Below are 21693 nucleotides of genomic sequence, written 5' to 3' on the forward strand. Positions count from 1 at the left end.
AATTACTTTTCATAAGAGATTTAGAAAAACGTTTCACATGATAATTTACTTAACCACTTCAGCTCCGGACCAGGACATTTTTTGCCATCACTACGCTACTTTAACTGGCAATCGCAGTCATGTCACACTGTACCCAAAATATTTATACATTTTCTTTCCACACAAATAGAGCTCTTTTGGTGGTATTTACCACTTTATTATATAAAAAAACAAAAAAAAAATAATATTTGAATTCACATGCACGTGATTGTGCCTGTACCTACTGTCCACTCGCAGCATAGTTACATTTAGTTTAACATATCTTTGCAAAAGAAAAGACTTGTGCATATATAATAAGTTCAAAAGCAGACAGACCCTTTCATATTTCGTATACAGTCAATTTTCTATAAATCGCAAACAAACCTCTCAGAATAAATAAACTTGTCTTTTTTGCAGTAAGAAAAGCACCAAAAAAAGTATTGGATGCAGAAGAATCTAGCTCACCATGATTGACCGGAGTCCTCTAGCACCAGTTTTTCGTTCCAAAGCCAGTCTAGCGATTGCTCTTAGAGCACCTTCGGTAACATTCAACTCGCACTGAAAAATGTACACAAGTTTTTATTTTAAAAAAACACAGCAAAAAAAGTATTCCCAAGTTACATTATTAAAGTAAAAACGGAAAAGGCACACCTTTTTATTTTGGAGGGGGGCTATTCTAGCCTCTAGCAGCCAAACCGGTGTTTTTCCGGTGGGGATGGCTGCCAGGAGTACACAATGGCTCCACGGGAGGGATTTGCCCCATTCTCATCAAAACTGACTTTGGTTGCAGTAAAGAAAATCTGCTACCTTCTATGGCCGGCTTAAAATGATGGTAAAGGCTCTTTAACCACTTTCAGACCGGACCATTTTGCTGGTAAATGACCAGAGGTCTTTTTACACTTTGGCACTGCGCTGCTTTAACTGGTAATTGCGCGGTCATGCAATGTTGTACCCAAACAAAATTTGCGTCCTTTTCTTCCCACAAATAGAGCTTTCTTTTGATGGTATTTGATTGCCTCTGCGATTTTTATTTTTTGCGATATAAACGTAAAAAGACCGCAAATTTTGAAAAAAAATGATATTTTCTACTTTTTGTTATAAGAAAAATCCAATAAACTCAATTTTAGTCATACATTTAGGCCAAAATGTATTCAGCCACATGTCTTTGGTAAAAAAAAAGTCAATAATTGTATATTTATTGGTTTGCGCAAAAGTTGTCACATCTACAAACTAAGGTACGTTTTCTGGAATTTACGCAGCTTTTAGTTTACGACTGCCTATCTCATTTCTTGAGGTGCTAAAATGGCAGGGCAGTACAAAACCCCCCCAAATGACCCCATTTTGGAAAGTAGACCCCCTAAGGAAATTGATAAGAGGCATGTTGAGCCCATTGAATATTTTATTTTTTTGCCTCAAGCGATTGAATAATGACAAAAAAAAAATTTTTTTTTTTTTTTTACACAAAGTTGTCACTAAATGATATATTGCTCACACATGCTATGGGCGTATGTGAAATGACACCCCAAAATAAATTCTGCTGCTTCTCCTGAGTACGGGGATACCACATATGTGGGACTTTTTGGGAGCCTAGCCGCGTACGGGGCCCCGAAAACCAAGCACCGCCTTCAGGCTTTCTAAGGGCGTACATTTTTGAGTTCACTTCTCACTACCTATTACAGTTTTGAAGGCCATAAAATGCCAAGATGGCACAAAACCCCCACAAATGACCCCATTTTAGAAAGTAGACACCCCAAGCTATTTGCTGAGAGGCATGTTGAGTTCATGGAATATTTTATATTTTGCCACAAGTTGCGGGAAAATTACAAACTTTTTTTTTTTTTTTTTTTTTTCACAAAGTTGTCACTAAATGATATATTGCTCACACATGCCATGGGCATATGTGAAATGACACCCCAAAATAAATTCTGCTGCTTCTCCTGAGTACGGGGATACCACATATGTGGGACTTTTTGGGAGCCTAGCCGCGTACGGGGCCCCGAAAACCAAGCACCGCCTTCAGGCTTTCTAAGGGCGTAAATTTTTGAGTTCACTTCTCACTACCTATTACAGTTTTGAAGGCCATAAAATGCCAAGATGGCACAAAACCCCCACAAATGACCCCATTTTAGAAAGTAGACACCCCAAGCTATTTGCTGAGAGGCATGTTGAGTCCATGGAATATTTTATATTTTGCCACAAGTTGCGGGAAAATTACAAACTTTTTTTTTTTTTTTTTTTTTTTCACAAAGTTGTCACTAAATGATATATTGCTCACGCATGCCATGGGCATATGTGAAATGACACCCCAAAATAAATTCTGCTGCTTCTCCTGAGTACGGGGATACCACATATGTGGGACTTTTTGGGAGCCTAGCCGCGTACGGGGCCCCGAAAACCAAGCACCGCCTTCAGGCTTTCTAAGGGCGTTACAGTTTTGAAGGCCATAAAATGCCAAGATGGCACAAACCCCCCCCAAATGACCCCATTTTGGAAAGTAGACACCCCTAAATTTAGGGGTACACTAGTGAGACTAGGTAATAAATGGCGGGTGCCCTGAAACTATAAAAAAAATAACTAACCAATCAGCGTCACCTGTAACAGTTATATGGTGATCACTGGTGAAAGGGTTAACTAGGGGGCAATCAGGGGGCTTTATGCGGTAGTATATGGGGGTCCCTGGCGCTATAAAAAGCTGCGGCGAACCTAAATACCTACCTGCCTAACTAGCGTCACCTGTGACACTAATACAGCGATCAGAAAAACGATCGCTTATTAGGCTGGGTTCACACTGGAGCGATGCGGGAACGCCACGAATGCGCGGCGGGTTCCCGCATCGCATGCCTCCCGGCGGCAGTTCACACTGCCCTATGCGAACTGCTGGGAGTGTCAGTGAAATGTTACTGACACCCCCAGATCAGTTCGCATATCGCAGTGCGATCTGCAAACTCGGATCGCATGGTGTGAACACCCATGCGATCCGATTCTGCTGCGGGCCAAAAAAAGGGTCCCGTGCGAATTTGCGGCGGGTGCGGCGGGTGTGTGGCGGGTGCGGCGAATGGCTGAACTCGAATCGCACAGAGATCGGATGTGATTTGCACTGCAGTGCGGTGCGAATCACATCCGTTCTCAAACCGCTGCAATGTGAACCCAGCCTTAGTGACACTGGCGACGGGGGGTGATCACGGGGTTAAACCTTTATTGGGGGGGTTAGGGGGGTACCTTAGAACTAAAGGGGGCTAACCCTAACTGCCCTAACAGTTATTAGTCACAAATGACACCCGCCGGGTGATCAGGGGGTTAAACCTTTATTAGGTAATAAATGGCGGGTGCCCTGAAACTATAAAAAAATAACTAACCAACCAGCGTCACCTGTAACAGTTATATGGTGATCACAGGTGAAAGGGTTAACTAGGGGGCAATCAGGGGGCTTTATGCGGTAGTATATGGGGGTCCCTGGCGCTATAAAAAGCTGCGGCGAACCTAAATACCTACCTGCCTAACTAGCGTCACCTGTGACACTAATACGGCGATCAGAAAAATGATCGCTTATTAGGCTGGGTTCACACTGGAGCGATGCGGAAACGCCACGAATGCGCGGCGGGTTCCCGCATCGCATGCCTCCCGGCGGCAGTTCACACTGCCCTATGCGAACTGCTGGGAGTGTCAGTGAAATGTTACTGACACCCCCAGATCAGTTCGCATATCGCAGTGCGATCTGCAAACTCGGATCGCATGGTGTGAACACCCATGCGATCCGATTCTGCTGCGGGCCAAAAAAAGGGTCCCGTGCGAATTTGCGGCGGGTGCGGCGGGTGTGGCGGGTGCGGCGGGTGCGGCGAATGGCTGAACTCAAATCGCACAGAGATCGGATGTGATTTGCACTGCAGTGCGGTGCGAATCACATTCGTTCTCATAAACCGCTGCAATGTGAACCCAGCCTTAGTGACACTGGCGACGGGGGGTGATCACGGGGTTAAACCTTTATTGGGGGGGTTAGGGGGGTACATTAGAACTAAAGGGGGCTAACTCTAACTGCCCTAACAGTTATTACAGTCACAAATGACACCAATGCAAAAAAAAAAAAAAAAAAAAAAAAAATGACATTGGTGTCACTGTGACTGGGGGGCAGGGGTAATTGGGGGGGTGATCGGGGGGTAAAGGGGGGGTGTGAGTGTGCCTGGCATGTTCTACTGTGTGTGTAGAGTGTTGGTGCAACTTACTGAACCGCTCTCCTCCGTGTCGGAACGAAAAATACCGACACGGAGGAGAGAATACATCACTTCCTCTCCTGTGTTTACATTACAGGAGAGGAAGTGATGTCACCGGGGATTTCTATTCGTCGGGAGCGATCGCGAGGGGGTGGCCATGAATGAATGGCCGTCCCCTCGTCCGGGATCGCTCCCGTACGAATACCGACCGCCGCAGGCACCGGGCGGGGGCCCGATCGGGCCCCCGACCCGCGGGAGGCAAGGGACGTACATGTATGTCCTTATGCCTGCCCGTGCCATTGTACCGACGTACATCGGCGTGCGGCGGTCGGCAACTGGTTAAAAAAAAAAAAAAAAAAAAAACACAACATGTCATACTTCCCTTCGCTGTGCAGATTGTTTTGCACAGAGTGGCCCCCCGTTAATCCTCTTCTGGGATCCCACGGCAGCGCTGGTAGCTCTTCCCCGCATCAGATAACTCCCTAGGAAAAGCATTCTCCCAGGGGGGATACCTTGTGGGCGCGCTCCTGTTGGAACCCGTGCAGAGGGACAGCGCGTCCCCGCCAAGGGAAATTCGGGGCTCAGGTAGGATGCATTAAGGTGAAAAAACATGACTGTTTACAACTCCTTTAAGGCTACTCTGTTATTGCTGTTATGCTACTCATTCATCCAGCAAGCTAAGGAGGGGACACCTAGCCTAGCTTTCATCAATGACCAGCTGCCAGTACAGACTTACCTTTGTTATAAAGCACAGCTAACTATACTGTGACAAATGGTCAGAGTGCAGTTAGTTGCAAAGAGATGGCATGATACCATTTCTAAAGACAACATACACAGGGGGGACTGCAATTGCTACAGAGTGCTGACAGCTGACCCTACAAGTCCCAAAAAACAAAAACAAAAAAACAAAACAAAAACCACACAAACCTTATCCATGCTGAACAGAGCCTGGTATTGTGGAACAACAGCATTTCTGGGTTCTGTGAGAATGCGCACGAGGGTCTCCTCATCAAGGCTATGAAGTGGTACCACTACAGGAAGACGTCCCACAAACTCCGGGATCATGCCAAACTCTATAAGGTCCCTGGCCTCGACAAGTCGTAATAATCGGTCTTTCTCCTCGATGTCCTGCACGGCGTTAGATTCTGCGCTGGCATTCGCTAGGTCAGCTGCTGCTGCCGCTCGCCGTCCTTTACCCAAGTTAGAGGTTATGCCAAATCCCAGATACTGAAGTGAAAGAAGGAACAAAAAAAAACAAAACAAAAAGTGTTAGATCTTGATGTACACACCAAACACAGAGCTGAAGGTAAGCAGAGATTTTTGCATCATCATCTCCAACCTCCCGCATGTGGAAGTTTACCAGCTCAGACGCCGCCAGAAGTAGTGCAAGCAGTGACAAGCTGCATCTGGGTGGCAGGTGAAAATACATTTTCAGAGAGATAGATATCTCCCTCCCTCTCCCCACCATCATCCCTCTCCCCCCCCCCCTCTCCCCACCATCATCCCTCTCCCCCCCCCCCTCTCCCCACCATCATCCCTCCCCGCCTCTCCCCACCATAATCCCTCTCCCCCCCCCCTCTCCCCACCATCATCCCTCTCCGCCCCCCCCTCTCCCCACCATCATCCCTCTCACCACCCCCCTCTCCCCACCATCATCCCTCTCCCCCCCCCCTCTCCCCACCATCATCCCTCTCCCCCCCGTCACCTACACCATCATCCCTCTCCCTCTCTCCCCACCATCATCCCTCTCCCCCCCCCCCTCTCCCTCTCTCCCCACCATCATCCCTCTCCCTCTCTCCCCACAATCATCCCTCTCCCCCCCCCATCATCTCTCTCCTCCCCCCCTCTCCCCTTCCCCCCCTCTCTACCCCCCTCTCCCCACCATCATCCCTCTCCTTCCCCCCCCTCCCTCTCTCCCCCCCTCTCCCCACCATCATCCCTCTGCCTCTCTCCCCACCATCATCCCTCTCCCTACCATCACCCCTCTCCCTCTCTCCCCCTCTCCCCACCATCATCCCTCTCCCCACCATCATCCCTCTCCTTCCCCCCCCCTCTCCCCTTCCCCCCCTCTCTACCCCCTCTCCTTTCCCCCCCCTCTCTCCCCACCATCATCCCTCTCCCCCCCCCTCTCCCTCTCTCCCCCTCTCCCCACCATCATCCCTCTCCTTCCCCCCCTCTCCCCTTCCCCCCCTCTCTACCCCCCTCTCCCCACCATCATCCCTCTCCTTCTCTCCCCACCATCATCCCTCTCCCCCCCCTCTCCCTCTCTCCCCACCATCATCCCTCTCCCTCTCTCCCCCTCTCCCCACCATCATCCCTCTCCCTCTCTCCCCCTCTCCCCACCATCATCCCTCTCCCCCTCTCCCCACCATCATCCCTCTCCCCCTCTCCCCACCATCATCCCTCTCCCCCTCTCCCCACCATCATCCCTCTCCCTCTCTCCCCCTCTCCCCACCATCATCCCTCTCTCCCCCTCTCCCCACCATCATCCCTCTCCCCCCTCTCCCCACCATCATCCCTCTCCCCCCTCTCCCCACCATCATCCCTCTCCCCCCTCTGCCCACCATCATCCCTCTCCTTCCTCCCCCTCTCTACCCCCCTCCCCCCACCATCATCATCCCTCTCCTCCCCCCCCTCTCCCCCCACCATCATCCCTCTCCCCCCCCTCTCCCTCTCCCCCCCACCATCATCCCTCTCCCACCATCATCCCTCTCCCCCCTCTTCCCACCATCATCCCTCTCCTTCCCCCCCCCTCTCCCCTTCCCCCCTTTCTACCCCCCTCTCCCCACCATCATCCCTCTCCTTCCCCCCCCCCCTCTCCCCCCACCATCATCCCTCTCCTCCCCCCCCCCCTCCCTCTCCCCCCACCATCATCCCTCTCCCACCATCATCCCTCTCCCCCCCCCCTCTCCCTCTCCCCCCCTCCTCTCCACCATCATCCCTCTCCTTTCCCCCCCCCTCTCCCCACCATCATCCCTCTCCCCTCTCCCTCTCTCTCTCTCGCCATATATACACACACAGATATACAAAGTTTACACACCTGTTAAAATGTCAGGTTTCTGTGCTGTATAACAATTAGACAAAAGATAAATCATTTTAGAACTTTTGCCACCTTTAATATGACCTATAAACTGTACAACTCAGTTGAACAACAAACTGAAATCTTTAATGTGGTGGGAAGTAAAAAAAATTAAATATGGTTGCATAAGTGTGCACACCCTTAAATACTTTGTTGAAGCACCTTTTGATTTTATTACAGCACTCAGTCTTTTTGGGTATGGGTCTATCAGCATGGCACATCTTGACTTGGTAATATTTGCCCGCTCTTCTTACCAAAAACACTCCAAATCTGTCAGATTGCCAGGACATCTCCTGTGCACAGCCCTCCTCAGATCACCCCACAAAATCAGATACAGGTCTGGTCTCTGGTTGGGCCCTTCCAAAACGTTATTCTCCTGCCGAAACCATTACTTTGATTTGGATGTATGCTTTGGGTTATTGTCATGCTGAAAAGATGAAAGTTCCTCTTCATGTTCAGCTTTCCAACAGAAGCCTGAAGGTTTTGGGCCAATATTGATTAGTATTTGGAACTGTTCATAATTCCCTCTTTCTTGACTAAGGCCCCTGTTCCAGCTGAACAAAAACAGCCCCAAACCATGATGCTGCCACCACCATGCTTCACTATAGGTATGGTGTTCTTTTAGTGATGCAGTGTTTTTACACCAAATATCTTTTGGAAACATGGCCAAAAAGTTCAACTTTTTTTTTTTTTTTTTAAGACCATATAACATTTTCCCCAAATGCTTTTGAGAGACTTCAGATGCGTTTTTGCAAAATTTAGTTGGTCCTGGATGTTTTTCTTCATAATAAAGGGCGTCTTGCCCCTCTACCCCATAGCCCAGACATATGAAGAATACGGGAGATGGTTGTCACATGTACCACACAGTCAGGACTTGCCAGATATTCCTGCAGCTCCTCTAATGTTGCTGTAGACCTCTTGGCCTCCCTGACCAGTTTTCTGCTCGTCTTTTCATCAATTTTGGAGGGACGTCCAGTTCTTGGTAATATCACTGTTGTGCCATATTTTCTCCACTTGATGATGCCCGTTTTCACTGTGTTCTATGGTATATCTAATGCCCTGGAAATTCTTTTGTACCCTTCTCCTGACTGATACCTTTTAACAATGAGATCCCTCTGATGCTTTGGAAGTTCTCTGTGGAGCGCGGCTTTTGCTGCAGGATGGGACCAAGGCTGCTTTCACACTGGGACGGGCATTGATGGTAAAACGTAGCTAGTTTTAGTGCTGCTTTACTGTCATTTTAGTGGCGCTACTGGGCCGCTAGCGGGGCACTGTTAACTCCTGCTAGCGGTCAAATCAAAAGGTTAAAATGCACATGCATAGTGCTTTGGCAGCTTTGCCTATTCATTTCAATGGGCAGGAGCGGTGGAGGAACAGTGTATACACCGCCTGAAAGATGCTGCTTGCAGGAATTTTTCCAACGTCCTGAAAGCGAACCTCCCCAGTGTGAAAGCACTCAGGCTTTCACACTAGGGATGCATTTTTCAGGTGCTATTTTTAGCTAAAAAGTGCCAGAAAAACATCCCAGTGTGAAAGAGGTCTAAGAAAATGTCAGGAAAGACCTACTAGAACAGTGGAACTTTATTTGGGGTCAGACAGACATGTTAAAATGATGGTAGGTGTATACCGACTCATATTCAGCATGAGTTTGAATGAGATTTCTCAATTCTGAACACAACTACATCCGAGTATAAGAGGGTGTGTGCACACTTATGCAATCACATTTTCGTTTTTTTATTTTCACTCCACCCCCCCCCCCCCCCCACCAAAAGATTTTTTTTTTTTTTTTTTTTATTGAATGCTACAGTTGATGAGTCACATTTAAAAAAAAGGTAGAAAAGGTTCTGAAATGCTTTTTCTCATTTTTTTACCTCACAGAAAGCTGACATTTTAATAGGGGTGTGTAGACTTTATATCCACTCACATGAGTACACACCTCACATTTTTGTAAATATCTTCTATCTTTTCATGTGACAACACTGAAGAAATGACACTTTGCTACAATGTAAAGTAGTGAGTGTACAGATTGTATAACAGTGTAAATTTGCCGTCCCCTCAAAATAACTCAACACCACAGCCATTAATGTCTAAACCACTGGCAACAAAAGTGAGTACACCCCTTAGTGAAAATGTCCAAATTGGGCCCAATTAGCCATTTTTCTCTCCCCGGTGTCATGTGACTCGTTAGCGTTACAAGGAGAGCACTCAAAATTTACACAACTCTTAGGCTTGGAAAAAAAAAGTCGAGCACATCCCCGCTGACAGGACGGAGCTCTGCATTGTTTACATAGACAAAGCTCTGTTCCGTCTTCCTCCGACAATCATTCATTGGCTGGTACCCGTGAATTGGCATGTCCCCTGCCCAGAAGAGCAGAATCAGAGATGATAGATAGACACACACACACATATATACACATGAGATTCAGCACATCTGGCTCGCACTGTAGCAGTAACGCTTCAGCGTGCGGTTGGCAAGTGGATAGGCTTGCCTGCCATAATGTGCTAGTATGCAATGTTATTTTTCCTCCTGGAGACGTTACTACCCCTTTAAGAAGACAAAGCAAAAAGGTCACAAGAGAGGGGAAGTTGTGCTCGTCTCTCTCCCCCAACATTTGGCACCCAGTTATGCTGGGGGGGGGGGGCGGCGCACATCACAGGTGACAGAAAACTGCGGGACCATTCATAAAATGCAGCGCGACTTGTCTATGGGCAGTGGGAAACCAGCTGTGGCTTCGCAGCCCTTAGTTAAGATGCTGGCGCTATGGACTTGAAGCCCAGTGAACCGACTCATGTGAGGACAGCGCTGGATTTCTAGACAGGCAAGTGTCCCTGTATTCAAAGAATTTGCGCAGCAGACTTTTTTTTTTACTGAAGCTCCTCTTTAAGGCTCGATTCACATCTATGCATGTTGCTTTTGAGCATTTCTGCAGTGCTTTTTGCTGTGCTTGCCACATTTTTAAATTAGTGAGGTTGCTTAGCAACCAGCTATATACAGTGTAAAAAACAAAACAAAAAAAAAAACAAGCAAATTGCAGAAAAAACGTGGCACTTGCGTTGGATGCGAGTCCATTGACTTATATTACATGCAAAACGCTGCATTTTGCATGAAAAAAAGTCCGACCCTTTCCAAAAATGCAGAGGCACAAAAATGCAGGAAAGGGGAAAAAAATAAAGATAAAAAAAAAAACACACAAACACACACACACACAAAACTAGCTTACCAGTCCTTAAAATGTGATAGCTGCGTTTTATTTTATTTTTATTTTTTCAGACCTCCTCCCCTTTTCATTTGGTGGATTATACCAATAACCAACGTCTGTTTTGTGTGCCAATAGATCTCAAACACATGAGATTCACATTTTCTGCTGCCATTCTAAAGCCTCATACACACGGTCGGACTTGTACAAACTTTTCCGTGGACTTTTGTACAAAGGGCGTGGTCCACAAGTTTGTATTGCATACACACGGTCGGACTTTTTGACAACAAACACGAACGTGGTGACGTCACAACGTACGGACGCCACTTCAAAAGAGGACGTTCAATGACTCCAGCGCCACCTTTGGTCAACTTCTGTATTGTAGTCTGATCGTTTGCATAGGTTCTGAGCATGCGTGTTTGTACCTTGTACAAAAGTCCGATGCTTTTGCGTACACACGGTCGGACTTTGCTCCATCGGACTTTTGTTGCCAGAAAGTTTGTCCGTTCGCACAGCCAACAAAAGTCCGATGAAAACCGAAAAAGTTTGTCCGATGGAGCGTACACACAGTCGGATGTTGCTCCAAAACAGCTAATTTGCATGTTTGTTGTCAAAAAGTCCGACTGTGTGTACGGGCCTTAAGACATTTTAGTGAACGGTTTTACTAAGTTGTAATGGAAAATAACCTCAACAATGGTTAGAGTCAGACGTTTTTTATGTTCTGCCTCAAACAACTTCAATTTAACTTGTGGGAAGCCGAGAACTCTTCACATCAGAATTGGTAGTGAGAGCCCCCCCCCCCCCCCCCCAACAATACCCCCATCACATCAGTGAATGGAGAGGACGACACTGTAGTCAGCATCTCACACATGGAAATGCTGACAGCGGGGCTACAGCCAGCATATGTAAACACTGGAAAATGACTGACCTCTGCTAAAAAGATATGAGAATTTGAAAAGCATTCATGTTTGAATGCTACAGAGGGTGGAAAAAAAAATCCAACATCGGGAGCAACAGTGTCCCCGTTACCCTTCCATGTGCACCTTACTGCAAAGCCTAGTTATAGGTTGGGGTGGTTGCCAATCAGTAGCAACTTCCTGAGAAAAAGTGGCACGAATCATTAAAACACAATTCTGGTATTACATTAATGTAAAGTCAGAAGGTTTTTTTTTAGTTTTTTTTTATCATCTTAATAAAAGGAACTGCAGTCTGCTCACATGATCTGTAATAAAAACATCTTTGCCACTCTGAAGCTTCCCTCCAACCACTTTGCATATTTTATACATACTGTGATTCTGCACTTGCCAAATCTCCCCCCACTTAGTCTGGCGGCATCCATTTTAACTGTGGGCAGCTGCCTGTTCAATTCCTTGATTTACAGACACGCAAATGCACACCTCCAGCTCTGCAGCTTTCATTGGCCCTCTTAGGACTCATCCCCTCTCCCTTCCCAGAAAAACTCTCAGGAGAGTTAGATTTGTGCATGAGGCCATAAGCCTAGGCCTTTTACCAGACAAGAAAAAGGAAGAGGGCTGTACAAGATATTTACTGGCAAAAAAAAAAAAAAAGTTACACTATCCAAAGTTCTAAACAAAAGCAGATGATTGGAAAGATGGAAAGATAAAAAAGTGACAAAGTTCTGCTTCAAGATAAGCCTTTTGTATGCAGCAGCACCACTAATACTTACCTGAATGTCTCACACAGTATTTGCGCAGCAATTTTACAAACTTTTTTTGGGGGGGGGGGGGGAAAGACGCGCACAGTAATATAATATGAAAAATGTTATGCCCAGTAAATGGATACCCAACATGTCACGCTTTAAAATTGCACGCTTGTGGAATGGCGCTAAAAAAACGTTGGTTCCGTAAAGATCCCCATAAGCTTTAAAAATATTTACAGGTTACCCAGTTTAGAGTTCTTAGAGGTCTCATGCTAGAATTATTGCTCTTGCTCTAACATTCGTGGCAATACCTCACGCGTGGTTTGAATACCATTTACATATGTGGGTGCGACCAACGTATGGGTTCATTTCTGCAAGCGCGCACTTTATTTTTTATTGTTAATTTTACTTTTATTTTTCTATTTTGATGCCTTTTTACTTTTTTGATAACCTTTATTCCTATTACAAGGAATGCAACATCCCTTGGAATAGGGCATGACAGGTCCTCTTTACAGCGAGATCTGGGATCTATAAGTCTCCAGATCAAGGCTGGGAAGCCTGAAAAATAAATAAGGATCAGCTTCTCAGCCAAGGCATATTTTCAAATGCTCATATCCTTCATATGGATTCGTAGTGTTGGGTATCTATTAAATTACATTAGTGGTACACTAACAGGTATTTACAATGCACCTATTGTAATTAATTGAGAATTTGAACTCACACCTACCACCATTTGGCCACGTGTTTTTCATCTTTACTGGGATCATGGTACGGGCCCAGTCTTTTCAATGTCGGGTCCCGACCTCAGCTCCCAGGAATGATACCTCTGGCAGCCCTCCCCGTCTGGATGCACAGACTCTACAGGCTTGTAAGTCTCCATAGGGATGAGGTTACATCCCTCTCCCTATATGTATATACGTCTCCCACATATGGTTTCAACCACGATACATATTTATGTATTCATGTTATGTTTTAGACCCAAGTGCACCTGTCCCTGAAGAGTGTAATTTTATATACATGAAACGCGTCAGCCTACTGGACCTATTCTGTAGCAGATTATTGATTTCAATATACTTTTTTTGTATAAGATTTTTGTGATCTTAGTTTTTTTCCCCACATGGAAGATCTTACCATTTACCATGCTGCATTACATGGTTTTTAAGATTGCATGTGATTTCATATTAACTCATTGCACATATGTTATGCTGTGATTCGTTTTTGTAAATAACGTTATCAAAACTGACATTTCATTCAAAGTCCCAAAAATCCAATGCAGAGGGTCGGGCGTGAAGTCATATCGCCCCCTGGCACCGGAAGTTGATCATGGAGAATCCAGCGGGCCAGATGGTCCTTGGAAGTCGTACGGGATGATATGACTCCAGGTCGGTAGAAGCACCGGAGGGCCGCCTGTAAGAACGATCAAGCGGCGGCTGAACAGCCGATATGATTGTTTTATGGTAAAGGGAATGGTCAGCTGCAAAAGATGAGGATATCTCAAAGATGCCTAGAACTGCACCCATCATTCCGATATCCCCACTAAAAGTCTGCGACATCACGCTTGCAGGAAGTGGTTAACCACTTGACGACCAGCCGCTGCAGTTGTACTGCAGCAGAGTGGCTCGGCTGGGCGAAATTACATTATGCAACGTCGCTTTGCCCCGGGGCCACTAGGGGCGCGTAAGCTCCCGCTGCTTGCCCATGCGAGTGTGTCCGGCGGTCACGATCGCTCGCAGGGCACACGGAGATCAGGCATCTGTGTGTAAACACACAGTTTGCGGATCTGGGGGGAGAAGTGACAGATTGATTGTTCATACAGAGTATGAACTTCCCCTACACAGTCCCTTCCCCCTTCAGTTAGAACATACACTAGGGAACACATTAACCCCTTGATCGCCTCCCAATGTTAACCCCCTTTCCTGCCAGTGACATTTTTACAGTAATCAATGCATTTTTATAGCACTGATCTCGAATAATGCCAATGCTCCCAAAATTGTCCGACGTGACCGCCATAATGTCGCAGTCCTGATAAAAAAAAAAAAAAAAAATCAAAATCACTGCAATTACTAGGAAAAAAAAATAAAAAATTACTACATATACACACTATATATATATATATATATATATATATATATATATATATATATATATATATATATATATATATATATATATATATATATATATATATATATATATATATATATATATATATATATATATATATATATATATATACATACATACATATATATATACATACATACATACACACACACACATACATACATATACACACACACACACACACACTGCAACTAACGATTAATTTGTCTATCGATTATTTTTTCCATTAGTCAATGACTATCCGATTATATATATATTTTTTTCTTTTTTTGATTAGCCAATTAATCCTTTGGATAACCTTGAGAGTATTGTATTGGCTGGCCGAGTACGGGCTGGGTATGGAGGGATGGCTGCTTCCATCCAACCACTGCCTTCCACTGCACATATCAGTAGAGAGGGGAGAGAGAAACCAGCATCATGTCATGACGCCGGTTTGTTTACAAGTGATCGCTCTGTCGGAGCAATCACATTGTAAACGCCTGGTTGTAGAAAGATGGCCTCCACTTCGGAGCTAGGCCGAAGTCACAGCCTCTCCTAAGGCCGAGGCCGCGGAGCGCTCCGCGGATCGCAGCATGTGCCGAGCCGAACGGGGTGACCCGTTCGGATCACGGATCGGTGACGATCCGTTGCACCCCCAGGGACGGCGGCACGGAGGGGGAGAAGAGAGGGAGACGGCAGAACGGAGGAGAGCGGGAGATACGGAGCACTGTGACGCATCCACGACGTGCGTGCAGGGCGTGGTCGGACACTGAACCCAAATAAAACATCAAATTTTTTCACACAAATAGAAGCTTACTTTTAGAGAATATATACATGAAAATTATATATAAATATCTCTCATTTATATATTTTTTTTCTTACTTCCTGCTGTCAGAAGAGAGCCCTGTGTTTGTTAATCTACACAGGGCTATCTTTGGTAATTACCAGAGCCGATTGTTAGCACCCACTGGTTGGTTGCAGCACCAACCAATCAAAGCACAGCCGGGGCAATCCCTAGCGTGGCACACAAATCATGTACAGGTATGTGATCCTGCACAAGAGAGCTGCCTTGCCACAGTATAAGTATTGTATATGTATTGGCAAGCAGTCAAAGATTTCCTTCACTTCCCGTTTGGCTATGGGACAGGAAGTAAAAAGGTAAATCTCCGAAGTGAGACACAGACGGCGGAAAAAAAAAAAAAAAAAAAAAAAAAAAAAAAAATCTGACAGGGGTTATAACCATCCCTTACCTGATCCAAAAACAGAGCATGCCATAAAACTATCCCCTATTTTGTAGACGCTATAACTTTTGCGCAAAGCAATCGATATATGTTTATTGCAAATCTTAGCAAAATTATGTAGAACAATACATATCGGCCTAAACAGAGGGAAAAACATTTTTTATATATTTTTGGGGATATTTATTATTATAGCAAAAAGTAAAAATAGTGTTTTTCTTCAAAATTGACGCTTTTTGTTTATAGCGCTAAAAAATAAAAACCGCAGAGGTGATCAAATACCGCCATAATAAAGCTCTGATTGTGGGGAAAGGAAAAAAAAAAAAAACTGGACGTCAAATTTGTTAGGGTGCAACTTCGCACGACCGCGCAATTATCAGTTAAAGCGACGTAGTGCCGAATAGCAAAAAGTGCTCTGGTCAGGAAGGGGGTAAAATCTTCTGGGGCTAAAGCAAAAAAAAAAAAAAAAAATCAAAAAAAATTATCCATCAATTTAGGCCAATATGTAGTCTGTTTTCTACATTTTTTTTGGTATAAAAAAAACTAAAAAAAAACACTACATTTGCCATAATACTCAGCTACACTGCAGAGTGCAAGAGCATCACGGGAAAACATCCAAAACATCTGGGGTGCCAAGATTCACCATCACTACCTAGGCAGACTGCCATTCAGCCTGTCCTGAGGAGGATTGCGAGGGGTCGGTGAACATCGGGTTGCCAGGTGGCGTGCGTCCCCAGTGCAGGAAATTGCATACAGGTATGTGATTTCAACACAGGAGGGACGCCCTGGCGCAGTATATCCGTGTCCAGAAGAGGTTAAAGCAGAAAGGTGTGTAAATGGATGCAATGTGCAAGTATTGCCATGTAATCCATGTGCTTTTTAGATGGTAATGAACATTTCCTTGCATTCCTTTGTCTTAAACAATAGGAAAAAAAAAAAAAAACAAGTCACTTTTTCCTGTTTTACATCTGGTTTCCTGCGTACAAACATGCAATACATTTTTAGAATCACTGCATTAAATTCCTTTTAAGTAGCGGCACATAAATACACCAAAATGCAACAAGGAGGGATATTCTGACACATTGCATTTCTACATTGTGACACGAGCTGACACAGGGATATTTGACCTGAGCTGCAGACTCCCTGTGATGAGACGGTGAGGATTACTGCAGAAGTGTGAAGAACTAAAACCCCTTTCACACCGAGGCGCTTTGCAGGCACTACATCGCTAAAAATATCACCTGCAAAGCACCCTGAAAGAGCTGCTGCTGTATCTCCAGTGTGAAACCCCCGCGGGCTCTCACACTGGAGTGGTGAGCTGGCAGGATGGTAGAAAAAAAAAAAAGTCCTGCTGGCAGCATCTTTGGAGCGGTGTATACATCGCTCCTGCCCATTGAAATCAATGGGGCAGCGTGGCTATACCGCTGCTGCAGAAATGCTTTGCGGTGGTTTTAACCCTTTCTTGGCCGCTAGCGGGGAGGTTGGGGGGGGGGGGGATTTGGGTAGCGGTCGAATAGCACCATGAAATTGGCGGTAAAGCGCCGCTAAAAATAGCGGCGTTTTACCGCCGACACCGCCCCAGTGTGAAAGGGGTTTTAAAGTGGTTGTAAAGGCAGAAGGTTTTTCTCATCTTAAATGCATGAAGATAAAAACCTTCTGTTTGTAAAAAAAGAATGCGTTTTTTTTTCAAAATTTACACTTTGTTTATAGCACACAAAAAAAAAAGAAAAAAAAAAAAAAAGGCAGAGGTGATCAAACACCGCCTAAATAAATCTCTGTTAAAGAAAATTGTAATGGATGGCAATTTCCTGCAATTTTGTTGTGCCACATCCAATAACTCAAAGCTAACCAAGAAGAACCTCCTAGTGGGGGACTTTAAAAGGCACGTACAAAAAGTAAAAAAATGAGAATAAGTAATAACTTTTTTTATTATTAAACCGTCATAAAAACCATTGTATAGAAAAATCATTGAAACATGGGTATTAATGATGCAAAGTGCAATACACTATAGAGTTTGTCACCCTACGCGTTTCGGAGCATCGAGCGTCTCCTTCAGGGGTGTAAATATAGCAAAATCACATTTCTAATAAAAAAAAAAAAAAATGCAAACACAGTATTAGGACAGAAGTCATTTTATAAATAACATACTCACCGAACAAATCTCTGTAAAAGATACTTACAGTTCTAAAAGAGAGAGTACATAAATAATCTATGTTAAAGTTAAAAGCTGTAAGACAAGTCAGGCATTGCGTGAGATCTCCAGCAATGCCCGACTTGTCTTACGGCTTTTAACTTTAACATAGATTATTTATGTACTCTCTCTTTTTGAACTGTAAGTATCTTCTACAGAAATTTGTTCAATGAGCATGTTATTTACAAAGAAAGCTCCATTTGTATTGGAAAAAAAAAAAAAGTAAATTTTGTTTGGGAACAACGTTGCACGACCGCGCAATTTTCAGATAAAGCGACGCAGTGCCGAATCACAAAAAGTGCTTTGGTCAGGAAGGGGGTAAATTCTTCCAGGGCTGAAGTGGTTAAAAAAAACAAAACAAAACAAAAAAAACAAAAAAAAAACAAATACAAAGCTCCCCCCCCCCCCCCCCCCCAAGGAGATATGGTGGTCTTGCATTCATATAAATATAGGCCTGAGAAGATACATGGATGGAAACTAGTTCTATTAAAATAGCAACTCTAAACACTGAACAAGCAAGGCTAAAAATAACCACCTGTCTTATAGGATACATGTATATTCACTACTATCAGAGAATAAAAAAAATAAAAAATAAAAAAATAAAAAAAACGCAAGTAATTTAATGCATAAGGTCTGGTAAATAATTAACACAGATTAACCACTTGCCTACCAGGCACTATCACCCCCTTCTTGCCCAGGCCAAATTTTCAGCCTTCAGCACTGTCGCACTTTGACTGGCAAGTGCGCGGTCATGTAACACTGTACCCATGACATTTTTATCTTTTTTTTTTTTTTTTTTTTAAAGACAAATAGAGCTTTCTTTTGGTGGTATTCAATTACCACTGTGGCTTTTATTATTTTTTGCTAAACAAAAGAGACCAAGGATTGTGGGGGGGGGGGGGGGGAAGAGTTTTAAGTTTGTTTGTTATATAATTTTGTAAAAAAAAGTAATTTTTCTCCTGCACTGATGAGTGCCCCGATTATTAGTGATGTCCCCTGTGTGGATTGCCGCTTATTGGCCAATAACTGGCAAATCCTGTTTACATTGATCAGTTGTGATAGCACACAGCTGGTCACATGGTGAAGAGCTGCTGGGATTGGCTCTTTACCCCCGATCAGAATCACCACTGATGTGCGCTGTGTAGGCGCCCCTCCTGAAAATGTGCGACCGCGCTGTAGTGAAGAATTTACAGTGGAATTATAGGCAAAACGTTTCCATTTTGGATAGCGCAAGGAAGGGTTACAACCACCATCAGGGCTTTTTTTTGCCATGTATGTCCCATTGTGGAGATTTCCCTTTGCTTTCTGTCCCATAGCCAAAACCGGAGGGGAGATTAGGGAATTACAGATGGTCCCAAGCAAGCTCTATGATCCTCGATAGCCCGGGTACGACGCTATGACGTCACGTCCGGGCCGCACAAGTAAGCAAAGTCGAGAACTCGGATAGAAAAGCAGATCGTCAATTTTTTTTGATCGAATGCTTTTCAGACTGGAGGAAAGACGTGGGGTCTTATAGACCCCACAACTCTCAATAAATAGGACCTGTCACGCACCATTCCTATTACAAGGGAGGTTTACATTCCTTGTAATAGGAATAAAAGCGATCAAAAAAAAATTGTTAAAAAAAATAAATAAATTAAAGTGCCCCTGTGAGCTCACACACAGAAGCAAAATGTATATGCAAGTCACGCCCATACGTAAAGGACATCTAAACCACACGTGAGGCATCACCACGAACGTTGGAGAGCAATAATTCTAGCACTAGACCCACTCTAACTCTAAACCAGTAACCTGTAAAAAATTTTGCCTATGGAGATTAAGTACTGAAATTTGGTGCAATAACACGAGTGCGCGCAATGCAATGCGGGTCGCCACCAGTGCATGCCCCCTCAAACCTTAAAACGGTCAGATCACGTACCAAGCATGTGATCTGGCACACAGAGCGGCCACCCTGCAGTAGTAACTCTACGGTGGGTGGTCGCCAAGCAGATAAATATATTTAAAAAAAATAAAAAAAAAGGGGTCAGTGCTGCCACAACATAATTGTATTTAAAATAGTAAAAGATTTTAGGTTAAGACCAAACCTTCTCATTCTTCCTCCTGCTGATTATCCTGTCCAGGCCATTAAAGGCTCCAGAAGATACAAAGAGAATGTTTGTTGTGTCCACTTGGACGGTTTCACCTCGCAGCTTCCTTGAATTTTTTTCTGGGACGTTAACAATAGTCCCTTCCAACAGTTTCAGCAAGCCCTGCAAGAAAACAGAGGCAACATTTCAAAATCCCATACACTTCATTTTCTATGGCAATATATTTGCCAGATATCGAGATGTTCATTCTTCCACATGCACTACACAGGAAACAGTTGCAGAGTCCTACCTGTTGCACTCCTTCCCCCCCCACATCTCTCAGCTGGTGAATGCCGGGAACACTACCAATTTTGTCAACTTCATCTAAAAAGACAATACCTGGGGGACAAAAAAAAATATGTAGAATTGAATACAGAATATTTATCCTGTAAAACATTTTTCGTTTTGGAGAATATATTATATACACACACACACAAATTTGCAACGCACAGATGTGAACCAAAACCATGGAATACTATGCTTTTTATCTGACCTGCCAATCTGTGTGTTCCTGAAAGCATCAAAGCCACTGTAAATTCACATCTGTGTGAACCCAGGCTTAAAAAGGTTTAGCGCCGACCAGCACAGGGTGTACCAAGATGGCCACCTTCCCACGGCTGGAGTCCAGCTTCTTTTAAAACTTAACATTCAAAACAGCATCACAGATGTTCGTATACTATATTTCCACTCAGTTTATTGCCAAAGTGACTGGCTCAAGATGTAGCTGGGTGTAACATGTCCGCTGCCACCTTCTGACTACAGGTGTTGTGTCACATGAGCAAATCTGCTACGCACGCACAGTAAGAATTCGGCTGATGGAACGTTACTTCATCTGACGGGTTGCCTATTCTGATGCAACACAGAGCACATGCGCCCTTGACGCCACCGGCTGAATGCACTCTGAATAAAGTGCAAGTTTAGGAGATATTACAGGCTTACTTGTAGATTAAAAAAAAAAAAAAAAAAAAAAAAAAATGGAGAAATGGGTTTACTACTACTTCAAGCAGGTAATGGGCATCTGTACAGCTTTGATCAAAGTAGGGGTGCAACGGATTGTCACCGATCCGTGATCCGAACGGGTCACCCCACTCGGATCGGCACATGCCTCGATTGGCGGAGCGCTCCGCGATCTTGGCCTTAGGAAAGGCTGTCGCTTCGGCCTAGCTCCGAAGCGGCGGCCATCTTTCTACACCCAGGCTGTTTACACTGTGACTTGTACACAAACCGGCTCCATGTCATGACGCTGGTTCCTCTCTCCCCCCTCTCTGTACTAATCTGTACAGTGGAGGGGAGAGATCCAGAGATGGAAGCAGCCATCCCTCCATACCCTGCAGTATCCTGCCTGCCGATACCCTGCCGTACCCAGCCACACTCAGCCAATATTACAGTGGGGGAGATTGTGGATATTACAGTGGGACTATATGGTGGTGGAATTCTCACAGGTTTTTGCAAATTAAATTATTATTTGCTGATCCGAAAAATGATCCGATCCATGACTCGGATCCAAGGACCAATCTGATCCGTGATTTTTTTTGATCCGTTGCACCCCTAGATCAAAGCTAAAATAAAGCCCTTGCTATAGGAGGTAGGCTATTTAAACACCACCTGAAGCCTGGCAGAAAAAAATTCCCAGGAGGTGGCCACATCCCATCCTGTTCCTAAGATGGACCCAGTTGATGTGAACCTCTTCACATGCACTCGACCGCCGGTGGACGGATAGGTGAAGGATTGGGAGGAGTGGGGGGGGGGGGGGAGAAATAGTTGTGTGTTGTATTGCTGATCTCCCGCATGATTGGGGGGGGTTGGAGCCACAGCTTAACGGACCAAAGTTGGGCACCAACCACCACTGGGTTTGATAGCTCAATATCTGCCA

General features: G+C 44.8%; 1 protein-coding gene across 2 annotated transcripts in view; it reads right to left on the reverse strand.

The window, feature by feature from the left end:
* Positions 1–21693, reverse strand: part of LOC143958231 (ATP-dependent clpX-like chaperone, mitochondrial) — an 83968-nt gene that overhangs the window by 5119 nt on the left and 57156 nt on the right. For both annotated transcript variants that reach the window (XM_077467745.1, XM_077467746.1), the window contains 4 exons: positions 20071–20159; positions 19779–19943; positions 5154–5453; positions 484–576 (listed from right to left, as the gene is read on the reverse strand). In XM_077467745.1, the coding sequence (XP_077323871.1) occupies positions 484–576; positions 5154–5453; positions 19779–19943; positions 20071–20159 (647 nt within the window). The remainder of the gene's footprint in view (positions 1–483; positions 577–5153; positions 5454–19778; positions 19944–20070; positions 20160–21693) is intronic.

Source organism: Lithobates pipiens, unplaced genomic scaffold, assembly GCF_037356315.1.
Source record: "Lithobates pipiens isolate NorthernLeopardFrog02 unplaced genomic scaffold, aLitPip1_a1.2 Scaffold_6, whole genome shotgun sequence".
Taxonomy (NCBI): domain Eukaryota; kingdom Metazoa; phylum Chordata; class Amphibia; order Anura; family Ranidae; genus Lithobates; species Lithobates pipiens.